The sequence below is a fragment of the Melopsittacus undulatus genome, chromosome 13 (assembly GCF_012275295.1).
Source record: "Melopsittacus undulatus isolate bMelUnd1 chromosome 13, bMelUnd1.mat.Z, whole genome shotgun sequence".
NCBI classification, from domain to species: Eukaryota; Metazoa; Chordata; class Aves; order Psittaciformes; family Psittaculidae; genus Melopsittacus; species Melopsittacus undulatus.
Genome location: NC_047539.1, coordinates 23,950 through 45,405, shown reverse-complemented (window position 1 = coordinate 45,405; position 21,456 = coordinate 23,950). Strand labels below are relative to the sequence as shown.

The 21,456-nt window shown below is 45.8% G+C and overlaps 3 protein-coding genes and 1 long non-coding RNA gene across 11 annotated transcripts; 2 read left to right on the top strand and 2 right to left on the bottom strand.

Annotated features, from left to right (window-relative positions):
- Positions 1–187: 187 nt before the first annotated feature.
- On the bottom strand, positions 188–5,646 carry DERL2 (derlin 2). Its single transcript, XM_005141373.3, has 7 exons — positions 5,535–5,646; positions 5,118–5,183; positions 4,793–4,866; positions 4,251–4,344; positions 3,554–3,749; positions 2,943–3,033; positions 188–1,712 (listed from the first exon to the last, which is right to left on the bottom strand). Exons 1-7 carry the CDS (start codon positions 5,625–5,627, stop codon positions 1,607–1,609), a joined length of 720 nt encoding a protein of 239 aa, XP_005141430.1. The 5' UTR covers positions 5,628–5,646; the 3' UTR covers positions 188–1,606.
- A 179-nt stretch (positions 5,647–5,825) lies between these two features.
- MIS12 (MIS12 kinetochore complex component) lies at positions 5,826–7,411 on the top strand. Of its 4 annotated transcripts, none has more exons than XM_031055121.1 (2): positions 5,826–5,867; positions 5,997–7,411. In XM_031055121.1, exon 2 carries the CDS (start codon positions 6,041–6,043, stop codon positions 6,671–6,673), a length of 633 nt encoding a protein of 210 aa, XP_030910981.1. In that variant the 5' UTR covers positions 5,826–5,867; positions 5,997–6,040; the 3' UTR covers positions 6,674–7,411. The 4 variants fall into 4 exon arrangements, with proteins under 4 accessions (XP_030910981.1, XP_030910982.1, XP_005141443.1 ...); XM_031055122.1 differs by having other exon boundaries at positions 5,831–5,887; XM_005141386.2 differs by having other exon boundaries at positions 5,833–5,891; positions 6,000–7,411.
- Positions 7,412–8,642: 1,231 nt separating this feature from the next.
- LOC117436880 (integrator complex subunit 7-like) lies at positions 8,643–19,435 on the top strand. Of its 5 annotated transcripts, none has more exons than XR_004550213.1 (9): positions 9,331–9,505; positions 9,708–9,837; positions 10,626–10,773; positions 10,986–11,123; positions 11,604–11,650; positions 12,560–12,756; positions 14,286–14,408; positions 14,842–14,956; positions 15,317–19,435. XR_004550213.1 is itself a non-coding variant. In XM_034068824.1 (7 exons), exons 4-7 carry the CDS (start codon positions 10,987–10,989, stop codon positions 14,424–14,426), a joined length of 522 nt encoding a protein of 173 aa, XP_033924715.1. In that variant the 5' UTR covers positions 8,643–8,661; positions 9,708–9,837; positions 10,626–10,773; position 10,986; the 3' UTR covers positions 14,427–14,835. The 5 variants fall into 5 exon arrangements, 3 of the variants coding, with proteins under 3 accessions (XP_033924715.1, XP_033924713.1, XP_033924714.1); XR_004550212.1 differs by having other exon boundaries at positions 9,332–9,505; positions 15,300–19,435; XM_034068824.1 differs by lacking the exons at positions 9,331–9,505; positions 14,842–14,956; positions 15,317–19,435 and adding an exon at positions 8,643–8,661 and having other exon boundaries at positions 14,286–14,835.
- Positions 13,770–15,926, bottom strand: LOC117436881 (uncharacterized). The gene is made up of 2 exons (XR_004550214.1): positions 15,214–15,926; positions 13,770–14,427 (listed from the first exon to the last, which is right to left on the bottom strand). It is a non-coding gene; the product is annotated as an uncharacterized lncRNA (long non-coding RNA).
- Positions 19,436–21,456: the final 2,021 nt, after the last annotated feature.

Genomic DNA, 21,456 nt, shown 5'->3' with positions numbered 1-21,456 from the left:
TCCTTATATCTCACCAGCTCTTAAACACCAAAGTAAAAAAAAGGTTTTGATCCAACTCGTAAAGCAACATTGCCCAAAGCGTTTTTAGTACTCCTGGAGAGTAAGATTTAGTCTATTGTAGAAAAAAAATAGAAATCTCCCTTAAGTTTTTATAACCCTTAACAGATAAAATGCAGATACAAACAGATTCACTGATTTTGTTTATCAGAATCTAATACACTGCTTGTGGACAAAGCATTTCTTCCTGAGATCCCAACACATTCATCTCCTGGATTACAAACAAGTTAAAAACCTGCAGCTGATTTTTAACAGCAGCAGTATCTGAGACTAAACAAGATGAAAACCGGGTATCAGGGCTGAGCCCATCCTCTCACATATAGGAGGAAGATGCAGTTTCAACAATCTCTCTTTTTATCTGTTACAATATATCAATAAAGAGCTACACCAGTAGAAGTCCATAGCATCTTAGGAGTGACTGAACAAGTCAAGCTGAACCATGCTCCTAATTCCTTACGTGGCTCCTCATCTAGGTATTTATAATAACATCACTTCAAGCTAAATCCTGTTCAGTGTCACTGACCTGTGCTGGACACTCAATCATCCCATAAGAAACTTCAGCTCACAAACTAAACATCTTGAGCAGACAATTCTGCTTCCTAGCAGTTCCAAGACATACTTGTGGAAAAGGCTTGCATTAATGCTGTTTCTTCAGGGACCTGCTTTTCCCTACTTCTGCTTTTAGCCAACTGCGTCAAAACTATAGGATTTTACAAAGGAGTAACCAAAAGGATCCACACATCTTATTCACCTCATCATCTGAGATATTTGAGCAGTTCTGACTCCAGACAAGTTTTCTTCCCTAGAGCTCCAAGCCATTTAATAACCATTAGGAGTGTGCATGTGTAGGGAGGTGGATTTTGTAGAACTACTTATTTAAACCAGTTAGACTCAAATCTGAACGCACACTCTTGGGGGGCAAAGCCATCAAAATGCAGTCTCAGTCTGGCAAGTGTATCCACATTGAGGCACATTCCAGAAAACCAGCTGGCAAAGTGAAACACCTGCATTATGCTGCATGTTGTACTTCTTACCATTCAAACATGACTGGAGACAATAGCACCTCAGACTAAAAAAACTTGTGCCATTGAAATAGGAACTTACACTTTCAACCATCTTCTACTTTTATCCAAGAATAAAAAATGAGTTTAAACCCCCAAAAGTTGGGTTTGTCTCCTGTGAAGTTTCCCATATAGATTCCTGTATCAAATAACTTGGGGAAAAAAAAACAAACCACTTTAGAAATCACTTCAAACAAGTACTCATGGCCTTGTTAACTGAAGCTGACAGGAAATGGTTTCCAGTTTTAGGTTTTTGGCTCCACTGCATTAGTATTTTCATTACCAGCACAATAAATTCCCTCACTGGGAAAGACAGGAAGTGGTAGTCTGGAAGTGTCTTGGACCAGACTGCATAAAGTGCTTGTATTCAAAACCATAGAGCTGTCAAAAAGTGTCCTTTCTGCGATGGGGAATGAAAAGTCCCCAGTATGGATCTTTGCTCAGGTCAGTCTCTCCCAGTTCTCAATGTGTTTTGGCACAGACACTTATTAGCCTCCAAGGCGCTGACCTTCTCCCCATGCAAATCCTCCTGGTCGATCTTCTGGCAAAAGATTGTAATTAGGATCATCTTCTGGTGTATCAAATATTGCTTTGCTGGAAAACAGAAAAGAGATTTACCCCCTTTAGAATGCATATGTCACAATAAGACCAAGACTGTTCAAATTCTGCACTTGTAACAGCATCCTCCCCTCAGAAACAGGTCACCAAAGCATATGTCATTTGTACCCAAGTCACACTTGCTCTCCAATTAGACCCCCCGGGAAGAAGGTCTGGAATTATGTGCCTAGATCAACCAAGACTGACAAGATTCAGCTGAAACTAATTTTGGGTAAAGAAATTTTTCCTTATATCCATGATCACAGCCCTCTCCACAAGAGGGAACTGAGCAGAAGTAGCAGGAGTAGCACTCAGTACCATGAACATTGAAGTTCTCCACCAGACTGTGAAATAAGGATGACTGATGGAAGAAAAAACATTAGACCTATTATATTTATTATTGCAGTTCTGGTGCCCTCAACTTAAAAAGGACATGGAACTGTTGGAACAAGTCCAGAGGAGGGCCATGAGGATGATCAGGGGACTGGAGCACCTCCCATATGAAGACAGGCTGAGAAAGTTGGGGCTGTTCAGCCTGGAGAAGAGAAGCTGCATGGAGACCTCAGAGCAGCCTTCCAGTGTCTGAAGGGGGGCTATAGGGATGCTGGGGAGGGCCTATTCATTAGGGACTGTAGTGATAGGACAAGGGGTAATGGCTTCAAACTTCAACAGCAGAGGTTTAGATTGGATATAAGGAAGAAATTCTTTACTGTTGGGGTGCTGAGGCACTGGAATGGGTTGCCCAGGGAGGTTGTGAATGCTCCATCCCTGGCAGTGTTCAAGGCCAGGTTGGATGAAGCCTTGGGTGATATGGTTTAGTGCTCATGGCAGGGGGGTTGGAACTAGAAGACCTTAAGATCCTTTCCAACCTTAACTATTCTATGATTTAACACCTCAGTCACTGTTCATACACAGCAGGACTCAGACATGCATCTTTGGTGCCACCAACAGGCAAAGACTAACAAGTGTTAACCAAGAAATCAAAGGCTACCCTTTAGCCCCTGTTCTGAAGAACAGCTTCCATTTCCATATCTCTGACATCCTTCTCCCTTGCTTGACAACACGAGTTAAATGAAAAAGCAAGTACAGGCACAGCACAGTTCTGCCTCAAGCTGCCTGATTTACCAGAAACTGCTGTACTGAATTGTAGACAGTTTTCCACACAAGCATTTCTACATCTGTTTCAGTTCTCATTCACATGTCTTCAGCTTTACAACCAGTACTTACAGGACAGACGGTGTTCTCAAAAGCTTCCCACCACCAGGCTGATTGGGAAAGACATCCTCTAAGAAAAAATATATATGCCCAACAGCAATGCCTAGCATGCAAAGAGAAGTCAAATGGTGATTTTTCAACACTTTTTTTACAACTTTCAAATGATTCACTAGAATTTTTAGGAAAAAAAAAACAAAACAAAGCCCACAAGTTGATTCTTTCACAGAAAATATAAGAGAGAGAATAAAGCATACTGACATAAGATGAAATGCTTAATTCACACTGCAAAACATAGGAAAACTGTCTGCCATTATTAATCATACTGATGTTATGGCTTTATTAGTTGATAAATATAGTAATATAAGCTATTTTACTTCAATAGTCCGATGCCCACAGTCAACTTACATAACTGGGCTAATTACAAGCAATAAGAAGCTAAACCATGAGAAGCTTTTTCCATCCTTGTTACAGCCCAAAATATGCTGTGATGTTTAGAAATCAGAAAAACCTGGTATATAGAACTGGTACTAAATAGAAGACATTTAGCCCTTGGGTTTTTCCACATGTTGTTTCATGCAGAACACTGGCAGAAACAGATCCTTGTGATTCTTGCAATTGCTTACCCAGGAGATCCACAATGATGGAGTTCCCCAGCAGCAGTGAAAAGCCCATCAATACCCAGGGTAGAAATGGGGCTTGAAAGATGAGAAGACCAAAAAAGTTCATACGGACATAGGGATTCCTGCGGCTCCACACGTACACGAGCATTATCGTGAATGCCTGGCCCAAGAAAACCAAGTTCACAAACAGGCCAAAAAGCTGCAATGGGTTGTTAAAGAAAACAGTTCACCAACTCGCTGGGAGGTCAAGTACCAGAAGCATTTCACATCACAACTCATAATCCTGTGTTTTCCATACAATTGCTAACTCTGCTTTCCATATTCAAGTAAATCAAATCTACTGGAGATCAAATTCAACACCTATAGCATGATTCAGCATACCTACAGCTGGAATAATCTCTTTAACATAATTTAGCATGGAATCACTAAACCACCAGCATTGCTTTGAGATAAACTGAGCATCCTTTCATCCATCAGCTCATTTTCTTGATCTTGTCAAGCAGTAAAGAGCCTAAAAGACCAGCCCTGTATTTAAGAGCAACAGTTGCCCAGGATTCAAAAGTACTTCAACAAATGCTGTTATTCCTTGTCCTACAAACAAAATATGTTATCATCTAAGATTAAAGACCCAAGTAACATGGTTTCAGTTCTCATTCATGTATCTTTAGCTTTACTAAAGCAGTTTGGAATAAAAGGATACAGTCATTAAGAGTCCTCCAAAAAGGAACATAAACACAAAATCTGCCGTCCGACCTCGAAAAGAGCCTTCTTCAAGCATTCGGCAGTAACGGTATCTGAAGCCACAGCTCAGGAAAATCTGATTGCAAATGAGTTCGAAGAAAGACCCAAGTAGAAAAGGATTCAATTCTACCTGAGCTTAGATGTTTTTATCAATTTACTCCATCGTTTGGCTCTTTCTGGATACCTCAGCAGAGAGGGTGACCCAGGAGAGGGAAAAAAGGCGACTTGGGATTTTCTCCTGTACGTCAGAACCAACCCAAAAGATCATGTTTGTACAGCAAAGTCTTAGCACCACACATACAAATGGCAAGATTCTTGACAACTTATGAAAGAGATCCTATTGCTGCCCATTCCTGACATCAGTGAAGTCATCATCGCTGAACTCCCAGGAGCTTCATTGTGGAGCAGAACAGGACCTTTGCCTACATGCACATATAGCAATGTGCCTGCACTCTGGAGTTGTGCTTTCTAAGGAAAGCAAGAAAACTTCATGAAGGATACAAAAAGATCATGTTAAATAGAAAATTAAAGCCAACTGGTCCAAAGAATAAGTAGTTGGTGATTAACCTCCATACCTGGAAATAAGGCAAAATAGAAAGAGTTTAAACATGATAGCCTAACTAGAAAATCAGGTAACAATGTAACTGAAGTCTCCTTTACAGTCCATGAATCTCAGACTTATGCTAAGAAACAGTGATCTGCACTCTAGCTTCATTAGCTAGAGTGAAAACCCGCATCCATGTGCCACACTCAATTTTGAGAGGCCAGGTACTCTCAAACTCAACAGTGTACTTTAAAAACGCCACATACTTCAGAAAACACTTACTTGAAAGTGCTTAAATATTAGTTCAGGGTTGAAGTACAGCTGAAAAGGTGTGATTAGTTCTAATTGCTGAAAAGGAAGAGAACATATGATGGAATCAACACACCAAGTTATATACACCCAAGTAACCCCCTTCTTCTGTGCCAAAAGAGACCAACAAGTTCCCTGTTAGCAAAAGCGAGCCCCGCAAACCCCCTCACCCCGCTCCCGTTGCTATTATTTACCGGTGCTTTGCACCTTCCCAGCTCTCCGGAAGGGCTGACAGCGCTGCCTGCAGGGAGTTCCCTCCTCAGAGAGCCCTAAAGGACCGAGCCCTGGATGGAGGTGCCTGAGTAACCCCTGCTCCCCGGTGAGCCCCACTCCCGCGCACCCTCCGTGCCCCGCCGGCTCTGCGGGCGGCCCCCGAGGACGCGGACTCACCACGGCGGCGGTGGTGAGGACACAAGCCGTGGTGTAGGCCCGGGTCACGGGCGGCACCTGCAGGTACTCCTGCCGGAAGGTCTGGTACGCCATTTTAGCGCTCCCCACACCCCTTCCGCCGCGCCTCTGCGCCTGCGCGCACAGGCCCAGTCAACCCCCGGCAGAGCCAATCGGCTCCGGCAGCGCCCTTTCGTTCTCATTGGTGCTCCTCTTGCTTTCCCCGCCCCCGAGAGCTGGAGCCCTTGGTGATTGGGCAGCGCGATGCTCCTCGCGGTCACTGATTGGTTGCGGCGGGGCGGTCCTCCTGAGGAAGCTTAAACACGGCGGGAATCGGTGAGGGGAATGGGTGTCCGGTAGGTGAGTGGCTGCGGCGGTACCGGCGGCACCGGCGCCTCGGGTAGGCTGCGGCTGCGCTGGGAACCGGCTTCCCGTCAGCTCCGAGTTCAGCCTTTCCGTCTACAGCAGGGCCCGTTTGTCCCGGGACCGGAGCTAGGGTCTTCCCCGCCATGGCGATCAATCCCATGACCTACGAAGCGCAGTTCTTCGGTTTCACGCCGCAGACGTTCATCCAACGGCTCTACACGGCGTGCCAGGATTGCATCTTCGACGCGATGCTGCAGGTTGAGACCGTCATCCTAAAGAAGCTGGAGGAGCTTCCCGAGTGCGGCATCAGCCCCCTCCACATCCGGAGAGGCACCGAGAAGTTCCTTCTCTTCCTGACGGAGAACTTCAATGAGCTCTTCGGTAAAATGGAAGAAATGCTTCTGCAGCTGGTGCTAAACATCCCGAAGAACGTGCTCCTTCCCGAGGACAAGGTCCACAAGCAGTATCCCTACAGCAAAGAGCAGGTCCAGGCGCTTCAGGATGAGATCCATCAGCTGCAGGAGCAGTACAGGGCTGAGGTGTGCGCAGGGCAGGTGCTGCGTGCGGAGCTGGAGGAGCAGGAGATTGTTCGGGCAGAGCTGGAGAAGATACTGCAGTGTTGTGTTGAGTTTGAGAATATCTGCAGGGAGCACTGGAACTGCAGCTTCGGGGAGAGCTTTGCTTTCCTGACACCTAGAGTTAAGAAACTGCAAGATGCGCTGAAAAACGTCAAACAGAAAAGTAAGAAACTAAAGAAGTGTGATACTGAATCATGAGATTCTGAAAAGGAAGCTTGCTTAAAATAATAGGTGCTTATCTCTACAGGAGCACCTCCCATAGTCCTTACCCCTCTAACCCTGCCAGGATCTAGACTGTTGAACTGTGCCTGTTTGTGCCTACTTAGCACCAACCCAGAGAAACAGGAGAATAAAAAAGCCTTGGACAACCTGGCTCTGGAGGCACCTTCCTGACGTTATGAACATTAACTGTGAACACAACACAACAGTTGTTTAATTTTAGGATTATTGAAGAAGAACAGAATTTGTAAGACCTGCAGGAATGTGTGATTTTCCAGCTCAGGGAGCCAGTGCTTTAGTCAGTGAAGATGTGCCTTGCTAAGGCCAAGGTGCTGTCGCTTTCTTTTTAAAGGTCAAAAAATAGGAACTGTGTTGCTTTATATATATCTTAGTTTGGTTGGTTTATCTTTTGTTGTCCAGTGGCCTTTTTCTTCTAAATAACAAGTTAATTCATGTTTAATCATTCTCCTGTAGAAGCGTTGTGAAGGTGGACTCTAAGGCTTGAGGTCACTGAAGCTGCTTAAGCTTGTTCCAGCTGTACTTAAATTACATCAGAGTCTGTGAGCATCTTCCCACTGGCCTCAGCAGGTTTTGAGCTTCCTGAACTATCATGAGCTATCCATACTGATTTCTCCTTTACTAGATTAGGTGTTTGACAGACATGAAATTTGTGGATAATTTAGAAGTTACTGCAATAAAAAACACATATTAAAAGCATGAGTACACTTTGCAGTTCTTTTTGCCCTGACTTCTGAAGACTTTACACAGAATCAGCTTGGTAAAAACAGTATCTTTAAGTATGTATTTCCTAGATGTGTAGTTGCGGTCTGTGGGATTTGGTGGTCAGCCCTGAAATGCTCCCAAACAAAATGAGCTCTCTTCGGGCAAACCCAGGAGAGCCCAGCAGCAGCTTTCAGTTCTGGCACCTTCCATGTGGGAGCAGTTACTGGATATTTTGTATCTGGGAGCTGGGCTCTGGGACGAGTGAACAGCCTTAAAGGACCATAAATTAGCTGAGGAAACACTACAGTGTGTACAAATCAGAGTTCCTTCCGGTTCCAAACCCCCTGCTACAGGCAGGGACACCTTCCACTAGAGCAAGTTGCTCCAAGCCCCATCCAAGCTGGCCTTGAATATACTCTTAATTTGCAAGCTGGTGTCTGTAGAGAAAAGGGCTCTTTCAGGTGCTGTTTTCAAAGAGAAATTTCATTTGTGTGTGTAAATATAAACTCATTACTCATAAAATCCACGTGATTCTCGCAGCCAGTGTATTCTGGCTGGGCTGGGAGAAGTCTTGTCTCTGGGCACAGCAGGGCTTGCTCGACCTTTCAGGTACCTGGGTTGTAGCACTCGCTGTCTATGTTTGTTTCTCTGCGCCCCCCCACTCCTCTGATTGGCTGAGGCGCTTGTCAATCACTCTTAGTACCGACCGGCTCCGACGGCGCCCCCCCCACTCCTCTGATTGGCTGCTGCGCACGTGACAAGCTGCTAGCCACGCCCCTCTCCGACAGCTGCGCCTCTCCCCACTGATTGGCTGCCGCCCTTGTCAATCACTCTTAGTCCCGCCCGGCTCTGGCCGTGGCTACAAGCTTGTCACGTGCTACTGCGCATGCGCCAGCCAAAATCGCTACTGCGCATGCGCGGGGAGAAATTGCTACTGCGCATGCGCGAGCCAAAATTGCTACTGCGCATGCGCGGGGCAAAATTGCTACTGCGCATGCGCCGTCTAAAATTGCTACTGCGCATGCGCCGGCTAAGATTGCTACTGCGCATGCGCGAGCCTAAATTGCCACTGCGCATGCGCCGGCCGAAATTGCTACTGGGCATGCGCTGGCTAAAATTGCTACTGCGCATGCGCTGGCCGAAATTGCTACTGCGCATGCGGGGGCCAAAATGAGGGTACGGCGTTTACGTACGGCGGCTCTGTACGGCGTTTGCGTACCGCGGCTCCGTACTGCCTACTGCGGGTGCGTAATGTCGGCTCCGTACGGCGGCTCAGTACGGCGCCTGCGTAAGGCGGCTGCGTACCGCGGCTCCGTACGGCGTTTGCGTACGGCGGCTCCGTACGGCAGCTCCGTACGGCGGCTCCGTACGGCAGCTCCGTACGGCGTTTGCGTACGGCGGCTCCGTACTGCCTACTGCGCGTGCGTAATGGCGGCTCCGTACGGCGGCTCAGTACGGCGCCTGCGTACGCCGGCTGCGTACCGCGGCTCCGTACGGCGTTTGCGTACGGCGGCTCCGTACTGCCTACTGCGCGTGCGTAATGGCGGCTCCGTACGGCGGCTAAGTACGGCGGCTCCGTACGGCGGCTCCGTACTGCCTACTACGCGTGCATAATGGCGGCTCCGTACGGCGGGTGCGTACTGCCTACTACGCGTGCATATTTGCGGCTTCGTACGGCGGCTCCGTACTGCCTAGTGCGCGTGCGTAATGGCGGCTCCGTACGGCGTTTGCTTACGGCGGCTCCGTACGGCGTTTGCGTACGGCGGCTCCGTACTGCCTACTGCGCGTGCATAATGGCGGCTCCGTACGGCGGCTCTGTACGGCGCCTGCGTACGGCGGTTGCGTACCGCGGCTCCGTACGGCGGCTGCGTACTGCCTACTGCGCTTGCGTAGTGGCGGCTCCGTGCGGCGGCTGCGCGTGCGTATTGCGCGTTCGCTGAGGCGGTGTGGTTGAGCGGAGCATGCGCAGGTGTCCCGTCCGAGCTGAAGCGGTCGGTATGGCTGCCAGCGCCAAGTCGTTCCTGTCCGATGCGGGCTATGGGGAGCAGGAGCTGGACGCGAACTCTGCTCTCATGGAAGTCGACAAAGGTGAGGCCGAGCGGCCATGGCAGTGCCTGCCTTGTAATGTTGCCGTTATGGTCCTCGGCTTCCACCGCCTGAGGGGCGGTGTTGTCGCGGCCCGCGGTCCTCAGCTGACGGGAGCTCGCTTTTGTACCGCCAGCGGGGGGTGGAGAGGGCATGGCCGGGAAGCAGTGTCGGTGTCCGCAGTGGTTGTTGGTGTCTCGTTTAGGTCTCAGGTATGGGAAGCTCGGAGAGCAGTGCGAAGCCGTCGTTCGTTTTCCCAGGCTCTTCCAGAAATACCCGTTCCCCATTCTCATTAATTCAGCTTTCCTAAAGTTGGCTGATGTGTTCTGAGTCGGGTAAGTAGCCTCAGTCAGTTATCCATAGCAGTGTAGTGTGTCTTGGAGTGGTGCTGCACAGCAGCTTGGGCACATGTGAGGTTTTTTGTACGTTTGTGATTATACTGCTACACTGAGCACAAGCTGTGCTTAGGCTTTTCTGGACATGGTTTTTTATCAGATTTGTTTCCCTAAGTGTGCCCAAAATAGGTATCTGGTATCAGAAAGGGGCTACAAGGAGAGGGGTCTGCATCAGGGACTGCAGCCACAGGACAAGGGGTGTTGGGTTCAGACTGAAACAGGGCAAGTTTAGGTTAGATCTAAGGCAGAAGCTGTTCCCTGTGAGGGTGCTGAGGCGCTGGCACAGGGTGCCCAGAGCAGCTGTGGCTGCCCCATCCCTGGCAGTGCTCAAGGCCAGGTTGGACACGGGGGCTTGGAGCAACCTGCTCCAGTGGAAGGGATTCCTGCCCATGGCAGGGGTTGGAGCTGGATGAGCTTAAGGTCCCTTCCAGCCTAGCCCATTCTATGATTTTATTATTTGCTTATGCTCTCCTCATTGGTGTCACTGAGTGAATTTCCCTGAAACTGGGCCTGAATCTGACCCTACCATACTAGAAGACAAACACCATAGTGTGGCTATAGTCTCTTTGTTGTTCTCTTAGTCAAATATGTCTCTAAAGTACAGATCTTTTCTTGCTTTAATTTACTCTTGGGAGGTTGTTTTGGTTTTTATGATACTTTCATCTTGAAAGTGCTTGAATATTTAATATAGAACAACCTGATAAAGGAATGTGTGTGCCTCCTAACAGAAACAACTTCCTGAGGCTCTGTGTGCTGAAAGTTACTCAGCAGAGTGAGAAGCACTTAAGAGAAGATCCTAAATGTGGATGAGTTCGTCAAAAGAGTCTTCTCCGTCATTCACAGCAATGATCCAGTTGCTCGGGCCATTACCCTTCGGTATGTAATGACATTAATGAACCTGGACTTGATGATCTTACCTGGTTGGTTCTATGATTCTGTTTGTGCTCATCCACATCTATTACAGAAAGAAACATATTTTTCTATCAAAATAGGCTTTTAACCAGCCTTTCTCTGTTTCTGTTTGTTTTTATCTGGCATTTCTTCATGATCACTGTTCTTCCTGATTTTGCTGTCATCTCTTCCTGTAGGATGTTGGGCAGCATGGCGTCTGTCATTCCAGAAAGGAAGAATGCACATCACAGTATTCGTCAAAGTTTGGATTCCCATGATAATGTGGAAGTTGAAGCTGCAATATTTGCTGCTGCCAATTTTTCTGCACAATCAAAGTAAGATGTTATTTTTGTTTCCAGTTTTTCGTATCACAGAGAATGGAAACCCCGTTAGCACTGGCATTCACAAACCTTTGGTAGTGCCAACCATGTAATTTTTATCAAAATGTTTGCTTGTATGGAACATTATGAAGAAATCTGAGCACAGGTTTAACAGATACTTCTTTTTTTCTAAAATGGTAGTGGAAAGCTCATAAATATGGGAATGCAAAACGGAGCAGCAGCTTTAATCAAGGAGTATTTTACATAAATCCTGTTCTGGAATGAAACGTAGCGCTGCTTGTCACTTTGACATGTTCTTGGAAGCCCGCATTTGATCATGTGCAGGGTTTCTGAAAGAATGGGATCTTGGCAAGCTCTCTCTTGTGAAAGCTTTTATTGCTAAAGCACAGTGTTTGGTAGTTCAAAAATGGTTTTATTTTTCAGTGATTTCCCTCTTGTATTTATCTCACCTGATACTTTGTCTTTTCTCTACAGGGATTTTGCTGCTGGCGTATGTAATAAAATCAGCGAGATGAGACAAGGTACATGTGTTACATTGAGTGATAAAAGGGAAAACCTAATTTCTGTGAGAGTTCCTTATTATCCTTATATAAATATTAAATGCTGTAGCCCTCATTCTCAAATATTTCCTGGTTTTAAGTTAAATTAGCTAACCATTAATCTAGCGCCTGGCTTGTACCTCCTCTTTAAATCTTAAGTTCTCAAAACACCTGTTTGGTAAAGAGTGAAAGCTCATCTATAGCATGATGAATAAACTTGCATAGCCTATAACAGGTTGCTTCAGGTGAGTTAATCACAGAATCATTGAATGGTGTGGGTTGGAAAGGACCTTAAAGCTCCTCCGGCTCCAACCCGGGCCACGGGCAGGGACCCCTTTCCCTGGAGCAGCTGCTCCAATCCCCTATGTCCAACCTGGCCTTGAGCACTGCCAGGGATGGGGCAGCCACGGCTTCTCTGGGCACCCTGTGCCAGCGCCTCAGCACCCTCCCAGGGAACAGCTTCTGCCTTAGATCTAACCTGAACTTCACCTGTTTATGTTTAAACCCATCACCCCTTGACCTGTTGCTGCAGTCCCTGAGAAATCCTTGTAGCTCCCTTCAGACACTGGAAGCTGCTCTGAGGTCTCCATGTGGCTTTTCCTCCCGAGGCTGAAGAGCCCCAGTGTTCTCAGCCTGTCATTTATGGGAAGTGCTGCAGGCTGTGCTCATCCCCGTGGCCTCCTCTGCACTTGCTCCAACAGCTCCATGTCCTCTTTACGTTGAGGACACCAGATGTGTGTCTTACCTACAATGAAGCAGTCTTCTCCAAGAGCTGTGGAAGTGCTTGGTACTGCAGTCAGCAGTGGTAGCAATGCAGACATACCTGTGCCTCAGTACTGCTGAAAGCCAGTACAAAGGACTAACACTACCTGTTTCTCTTCCCTGTTGCAGGTTTGGCCACACCTGTGGACTTACTGAAGTTGATCCCTATTCTACAGCACATGCATCATGATGCTAGCCTAGCCTCCAGCTCCCGGCAGCTGCTCCAGCAGCTGGTAACATCATATCCCTCCACCAAGATGGTCATTGTTACTCTGCACACCTTTACTCTGCTTGCTGCTTCTTCTTTGGTTGACATTCCTAAGCAGGTAATTCTTCCTAATTATGTCTTTCAACTTAAAGCACATTTAAAAGACCTCAGATTCTAGCTGATGCTGAAAAATAAATGCACAGATATGGTGGGATGGTTGCTTCTATGTGCTATAGAGAAAGAACACCCTGAAAACTGCTGCTGCTATCATGTTTTTTGCCCTCTCTGGTCCTATTTCCAGATAACCCAGTCAAACACAGGAACCCTTCTCTACAGGTCTTTCTTTAAAACAATTGAGGTTGAAATCAAGCAGGACCTTAACATCAACCCTGGCCTGCTCTGAAAATATGTCAGCTTTACCTGTAGAACCCAGGCCTCACCTCTCACTACTGTGCATCCTCTCAGGTCCTGGGTGCGTGTGTTTTGCCTTCCTTACATGCAAGTGAAGGCATATTTTAATAGCAGGGAATGTGTTTGAAAATATTTCTTGAAGAACTCTGAGGAGGTTGAATCTGTTGCTGTAATTTAGGACTACAAACAAGATTGTGATAGAAAAATACAATACTTTTATGTTCTGGTAATGTGCTTTGTGGCCACGATTTACGTAGCGAGTCTGAGCACAGTGACGTTTGAGACTAGCTAGTCCTTGTAGTCGCGAAAGTCATTGCTTTCTTTCCATCTTGCACAGCTATGAAAGGCTGATGTCTGTTACTGTTAAACTAGTAACATTGATCTGTCTGAAACTTCTTTTTTGATGTGGCTGATTTCTATATTTCAGAGGATGCTTTCAATAGTATGGAATCTAAGCCAACTGAAACAACATTAGAACACTCCCTAGGCGTTCGGGGTTTTCTTAATGAGTAAAGAGTGGCGATTTATTACCTCTATGAGGTAAGACTGGTGATTAAGGCTGTATTTCTGTAACAGAACAGCCACTGCTGCTTAAAAGTGATAAGCCACTGTGGGGATGGAAAGCAAAAGCATGGCCAGCATCTTCGTGCTTTTTCATGTGCTGGCTATTCCATCTTTCCATCTCTGTGAAGTTTCAGGAAAAGAACACCACAAGGGACATGCAGTTAAGTGTCATTTAATAAGAGATCAAGGCTTCAGAGGGGGTGGGTAGGGGTTTGGGGTGTTTGGGTTAGGGTTAGGGTTTGGCAACCACATAGAAGGTGTCTGTGTTGATGTCTGTTAACTGCAGATCATGCAGCCACCCAGATAAGCTTCAGTAGTTGCTAGTAGTATAATCACAACAGTATAAGGGTTTTACTGAACTTCTTGGAGATCCTTTATGGTAGCTCTGAGAGTGTCAAAACAGCTTTCGAGGCTTCTCAGGTGTGCAGGGTGAGAGAAGATAGAGAAGGATGTTTGAACAAGCAGAGCAGCATGGTAGAAATCAGCTGTCAGACTGTCTTAGCTTGCTGTGGCATTGCAGCCTAAGCAGTGGCTTTTCCATGTGGTGAGCCATCGGGCAGATATGGTGAGTTAGTTTTGGCTGTGTATGCTCAAAATTCCATCACACGTACCTTTAAAAAGACCTTCCCTCTAGTAGCATCTCTCTCAAACAGTGAATTTACTTTGTTGCAGATCCAGCTTTTGTTGCAGTACTTGAAGAATGACCCCAGGAAGGCTGTGAAGAGACTTGCAATCCAAGATTTAAAGTTGCTGGCCAACAAGACACCACATACGTGGAGCAGAGAAAACATTCAGGTTGATGCATTCTTTTAGGCTATAATTTGTTAGGGAAATTTGCAATTAGTTGCAGGATTCTTTCCAGAAGAACAATTTTGGAGGTAAACAAACTTTGTAATCATGCATGTCTCTAAGACTGGAGAACTGTCTTATCATCTTTACCAATATTTGATCAGTGAGAACTGATAACTTTTTTGCAACTGATTTTTAAGTAAGAAATGACTTAGAATTGGTGTTTCCTAGCATCTGAAACCCGCTGTCCTTTTTCTGCAAGCCATGTCCTAGGTCTGCTATTGAAACAGATGCTTCAGGACCTGACTCCTGATTTTAATTTCAGTAGAGTCTATTTTGACTCTCAAAACTTTTCATAGCCAAGTGCAACCAAACTTTTGAATACAGATGGCTCATGGGACTTCCTTCCCTCTGGATCTTTTCTCCTGCTACTCTTTAGGCACTCTGAATCTGCTCTTCACACTCCTTATGACAGCTTGAAGCTGGGCATGCTGTCTGTTCTTTCCGTGTTATCGGGGACCATTGCCATAAACAGTACTTCAGCACTGCTCCAGGTAAGAAAACAAGATCAGCTTATTATCTTTGGCATTTTGGATGCTTTGACCTGTCTGTCTACTGATAATCAGTTTCATCTGAACATTTTGTAGTGTGTTCTTAAACTGGTTTTCAACTTCAGCATACTAGGGGAGAGACAGAATGTGTTCATTATATGTAAACTTAAAATGGGGTACTTGCATACCCACAAATAGTCATGGTCTAAGATTTTCTTCTTGATTTTGTGATTAATGTGCCTTATGAAAGATTTTCTTACCTTTGGGTCTTATATGCCCTCAGTGGTATGGTTTAGTGGTGGTCTTGGCAATCCTGGGGTAACGGTTGGACTTGGTTATCTTAAAGGTCTTTGCCGTTTCCAGTCCCAGGAGCTCTGCAGGAAGGGCCAACTCATGCGAATTGCAGAGCAACCATCTTTCCCTCCTGCATCCAGCCGGAGAGCATAGCCTGTCAGCACTGACCGTGCTTTGCAAGGCTGGGAAAAACACCCCGATGTGGAAGAGAGCATCCACTCCGCTGATGTCCGCAGGAGCAGCGTCTTCCCTTCTTGCTGCCAGCCCCGCTTCCCTCCCCGCGATTTCCAGGTCAAAGACACAGCGAAGAGCCCGAGTCGGAGACAGCCAAAAAGTTCGGTAGAGGAAGCTCTGGCTCAGCGTCTTCACTGTTCGCACTGTTTGCGCTGCCTCGCCTCCGCTTTAACCCGCTCAGGCACTGCCGGCCGGGACAGCCCGCAGCCTCCACCGCAGAGGCGGGCAGGAGCAGCACGGCTGGGCCGGCAGCACTGTCCTGGCACTTACACGGAGGGAAGGGAGGAGAAGAAAAGTGAGAGGAAAAGGAGCAGAGGGAAAATGCGAGTACGAAGAAGCCGCAGACAGCAAGGGAGAGGCAGGCGCGGGCTGCACTGGCACCCAGCGACGGCGGCCGGGACCGCTCCGGGAAGCGGCGGCGCCGGCTCCGGACCGGGCACCGCGACGGGAAGGGGAGTGGAGGAATCTCTCCTGAGGACTGGGCTTCCCAAAGCCCCTGCTCCTAAACTGGAGGAGCTGGGAGTTTCTAATAACCTACATTTTGGGGCGGGGAGAAAGGAAAGGGAAAAAGAAAAAGGGAAAAAGGAAAAAAATCCAAACCTCGACCTTTTCCCATGTAGTCCTCAAGGGTGCTTGTCCAAGCCACGAAAATGGGAAGTGCCTGGGGGAAGGTCGCATGCATTTCACTCTTTGTATGGCACCAGACTGTGTTACTTTCCAGTGCAGCTGAAGGAGAAATGAAGCCTTACTGGTGAGAACTGAACGAATCTTTCCAGATTCATCTACCTGTGTTTCACAAGTCTGAGAGCAAATCTGTCTTTTCCTGCAAGATAAAAAACATTTTGCATTTCATTTCAAAGAGACAAAGTTAAATAGTGCTGCATAACAAGGGCAATGTTTCAATAGGAGCCCCAGTAATAGATGTTCTATGCTGAGTAGTTTTATGTAGCAATGACAACATAGTCAATTGATGAATAAGTTAAAATGTTTTAGGACTCACTCAAAACCCACTCTATATAGCAGCGTAAGCATGTCCATTTTCCAGATAGGCTACATCCGTCAGTTATACGAAGTGAAGGGATAGGGAAAGCCTTCTGATATCATGAAAAATCTTTGAATGTAGCAAGCTTTTCTTTGCCTTTCTACTGTGCTTAATCTTACCCACCTAATCCTGTACAGCCATTCGCCTTACGGAAATATTTTGTGATATGGAGAAATTCTGTAGAAGGAAACAGGAGTATGCGAATTAGATTATACCCATAGCCTGGATCCATCTGGCACTGGCTGGTTTAGGAAAGCCAGAAGAGATCATACAATTTCCTCACCTTCCTGCTATGATTTTTACAACTTATCTTAAAAGTCTCCCTTTTTCCACTTGAAAACGACCCAGGACTGGAAATATGAGGGCTGTACTAACACAGACTGTATATTCTGGCTAAAACCAGAAGTCATTCATTCTAGCAGTACCCTGATATATCTGGCATGCTTATAAATTTGGGAACTAGGCAATACAAGTTCTGAACCTCATTTTTTTTCCACACCAAATTAAACATCTGAGTTTCACTTGCCATTGCCCAGTGCTGCAGTTGGCTACATAATTGCCTCTTCCTAATGAGCTGAAGCTCCACACATCTTGTCGTTTGTATGGTTTTGTGCTATGGATACAAGGATTAGCAAGGATTTAGGATTAAGATCACATTCAAAAGATGAATAACTTACCACTTTGTGTATTCCACCAGCAGGAAAGTTAAGTGAAGTGCCAGGCACTATAGTGCCCTGTGAACTCCCATCACCAGAGAAAGGTATGGAGAAAAGTGGGTTTGACCTCAAAATCATGAATCCCAGAGTTTAGGAGGCTACACTGGGAGCAGCCTCTACCCTTGCATGCTGAGGGAGGGACCTCTGAGAAGTAAAGAGGTCCCTGGAGGCAGCAGGAAACTTCCTATGTCCCATGGGAGCAAAACCTCCCACACTCCCTCCCCACAGATGTCATGGCAGGAACAAGGAAAACTCCCTTTTGTGCTTCTGTAAACCTCATCAAGCTCGAAAGTTAGCTGCTGCACCCCCACAAAACCTCTAGCTGAGACAGTAATAGAAGAGAGGCAATTTCTCAAGCAGGCTGAAATTTCAGCCACTGCCATTCTCCCACACAGTTCACACAGTGAACTCCCTTCTCCCATTTATATTTTCATTCCTCTCCCGAGTGCCATGACAAGTTAGCTCTTTGTGCTTGGCACTTCAATTACTCCCTCAGAGCACTTGAACTGCTGAGCCCTCCCAACAAAATGAGGATAATGCATAACGCTCATCGTTTGCTGTGGTGCGTCTGTTTCCCCCTTCCCAGGTTTGCAACCTGACTGGAGAGGCACAAGCACTGACAGCTGAACAAATCCCATGACACCAAAGGAGCCCTGAGGTTCAGGGCTGCCCAGCACAGCAAAAGGGGATGCTCCCTTCCTTAGTCCTTCCCAGAAGTATTACTCTTCATACCACCCACATGAATAGCCACTTTCAGATGCAGTGACCAAGGCACAGAAGCGGAAGTGTCAGACATTTCCAGCCCGAGCAGCCTTTAGCAACATTAGCAGCTGAAATCAACACCACTTAGCTTCTGTCTGTCAAGGCTTGAACTGGACTGCTTCTTATTAAAAAAAAAAAATCAAGAAACACCAACACATATGCATAGCATTACATATAATATTACGTATATGCTGTTACTCATTCTTACAAAGCCTATTTCTCTACTAGAACGCCCTGTTATTATTGACTTCTCCTTGGTCAGACTGACTCCAGCACCAGGAATCACATTTACCTGCAGCCCAAGAGACATCACTCCTTTTGCCATAAATACCCTCACAATAGAGCGTTACAATGGCTAAAATTGCTGCTCAATTAATTGCCATATACTTCCTGCCAAATTGCCTGTAATAGTGCTGCCATTGGCATAGAAGGAAAGAATACGGCCTTTTAAAGTGCTCTGAGGTCACATTAGCCTTGCACATGCTCCATTACCCGTGACCTTGTCTAGAAGTGTGTATCAGATGTTTGCCTTGGGCAGCTATACTCCTCATGTATAGAGGCACCAGGCTTGACACTAAAGGGGGTCCCTGTTAGGAGATGTGGAGCAGCCAGGAGAAAAGGGTCAGAGACCCTAGAAGAACTGTCCTTGATCTCCCAGCAGGAACTTACCTTGAGGGACCAATGCAGCCAAAGGGAGAAGAGGCCAATGCTTGAAGAACAAGAGGAAGCTTCCAGAGGGCTAAGGAGAAGCCAAGGAGAAGCAAAGGTGTCCATTTGAGGGAGAGAAGCATGCCAGGTGTGGAGGTGCAGTTAGGTCCCTGCCTCTTCACTTGAGGAGTGGAACCAAGGGGAAAAAAGGTGGTTTACTTCACATGTTACCATGGTCACGTGGAGATTGCTCCATTGTGAGAGCTTTGGGAGGATTAGGGTTAGGGTTAGAAGACACAGTGTATTTTTCATGGAAACACATGGAAGATTTCCTTCCTTTCCCTTTATAAGCATGTGTTGAAAAGGCCCACAGAAACTGATCCAATTGCTTGCTGATTCAAGCACAGAGGAAGGTGATTACCCTTTCCACCTGGGGAGCAAGTGCTCTCTTCTTGCCAAGAGAATGAAGGAAAGAAACATCTCCACATATCCTAGAAACCAAAAAGTGTGTCTTCATCTTCTCCAAGCACAAAACAGCATGGTCTGGGATTACTTTGCAGCTTACCCAGGAATGCCCACTGGAATCAAACCTTCTGAAGACAAGCAAGAAGTTCATTAAGTACGCAAAGAATATGGGGAACTTCTGTTGAAAACTACCCCAAAAATCGTGGCTGCCATCATGGGTTCTGGAAGATTTTGAATAGGAAGCTGCTCTGTTATACTTTACTGTGAGAGCTTTTCACCATTAACTTGCTCTGCTGGAAAATAAAGAGCAAAACACCACAAAACAGTCTCTCAAGGCATGAATGCTGTGAAAGTTTTTTTAAACATGGACCATTTCAGTCACGTTTGGAATGGCTTTCAACTTGGAGGTGAAATTTCCCATTCAAAAATTAAAAAACTGAGCACTGAAAAGTGATCTTTTGCTATTTTTACAATCCTATGTAACAAATGAGCCATTACTTGCATCGCAAATTTGCTGAAAATATTTTTAACAGATCTTTTCAAACACATTCTTTCCAAAATATTGACACACTTAAAAAGTTTTATAAGGTGCTGGGGTTTTTCTTTGTTTCTCTTTACCTAGCTCACTAAGGCCTACATGGTTTGTGATTTATGGCTTTCTGGGGTGCAGTCTGCCAGATTCCAGTAATGATTTTTAATTAATTGCATAACTCCTATACTCCTGGTTGTAAAAAATGGCACAAATATGAATGAAATGTCACCTAATACACTGCATTCCACTTGCATTTTGGGGGGGGGGAAGAAGAGAAAAGAAAAATCAGGGGCCTGTGTTGCAAACTCCACCTTCCTCTAAGTGAGCTCTTGATAGGTTTGAGAATCTACAAAGGATATGTTCTCATTTCTTCAAAGAGTTCCTCCACTATTCATCATTTAGCAGGAATATCTGAACTCTGTGAATTCAGGGCTCTCACACCCTCTCAGAAAGCAACTTCTGTTCCTTTTCAGATACAAACTGGTCTCTATTGTTTCAATTTCAGATACACAAATTTCCCTCTTAATGTACTGCCTACAGTATTTTGGACATAGGACCTCTTGATTATGGCTGTGAAAGACCTTTAGCCTTCAACTTCTCCATCATTGCACTGTGATGCAGGCTCACATTTCAGAGATGTCAGTTATGAACCACTATTTTATTCCCTATTCTTCATTATGGTCCCAGTCAAAAAATAAATGGAGAATTTCTGATGGCTGCAGTGCCTACTGGACCAGACCCACAAGCACAGCACAGCAGCATCTGTGGTTTGAGAGAGCTGGTTTCCAAAGAGGGCTCGGAAGAAAATGGTCAATGATATTTGAGGGCAGGGGCAGACTGTTATTGAAGAGATACGCAGTGGGAATTTAAAAAGCACCATATTGTGGAAAGCAGCAGCTCCTGAAGGGGTTCATACATCCCTTGAAGGGGATTTAAATGTGGATAGCTAAAAATACATCCAGGTAAGTACAGGGGGAGAAATATAATGAAGTTTGGGACTAAACACCAAGGAAAAATTCCCAGACCACTGCTTAGCATCTGCAATACTCTCCAACAGAAATGAATGCCAAGCTATCAACACTTATATTTAAACACAGGTTTGGCAAAGCACAGACAGATGCTCTTTTGGGAACAATCGTACAGTGGCAAGGCTGCGGATGCTCTCACAAACACTTTTAAGAGCGAGACTTTGTGATCTTTAGGATACTAAATCAGAAAATTTATAACATTTCCCTCCTATGAGATAAAAACCAAAGGAGCCATGCCAAATTACTGTACCATATTTGCAAATATTTGAATGCAATTTATGCTGTTATCCTTGTCTATACTCCCAAGGAGCCACAGTGTCTTTTAAGCTCTTTCTTCTTCAGGTACAGTGGATGCAGCCATCCGTGACAAATTTGTGTTTTCTCTTCTGAGAATATACCGTATTCCTCAGTGGCAGAGAAGTGAATGGAGTTGCCATTTGCAAGATAGAAATGTTTACACCCAGACAGCAATTAAATCTGGTTTGGATGATAATGTTATAAATGAAATGCTAATAAGTACTGTAAATGGCCATGTAACCACATCCCATCATTTGCCAATTACTGGGAGGAGAGGGGAGGAGCTGAAAAGCAGCTGTAGAGTAGATGACATACTACTTTAAATGAGCAAATGCAGGTACTGTGCAATGCACAGCCCTGACAGCATCATTTTATAGCAGGAATTCAATTTTCCAAGCAACATCTGATTTCACCTTTTATTATCATGTCAGTAGTAATAATAATTTGCTCTGACACTGGCATTTTCTCAGAAGGATCACCAAGGG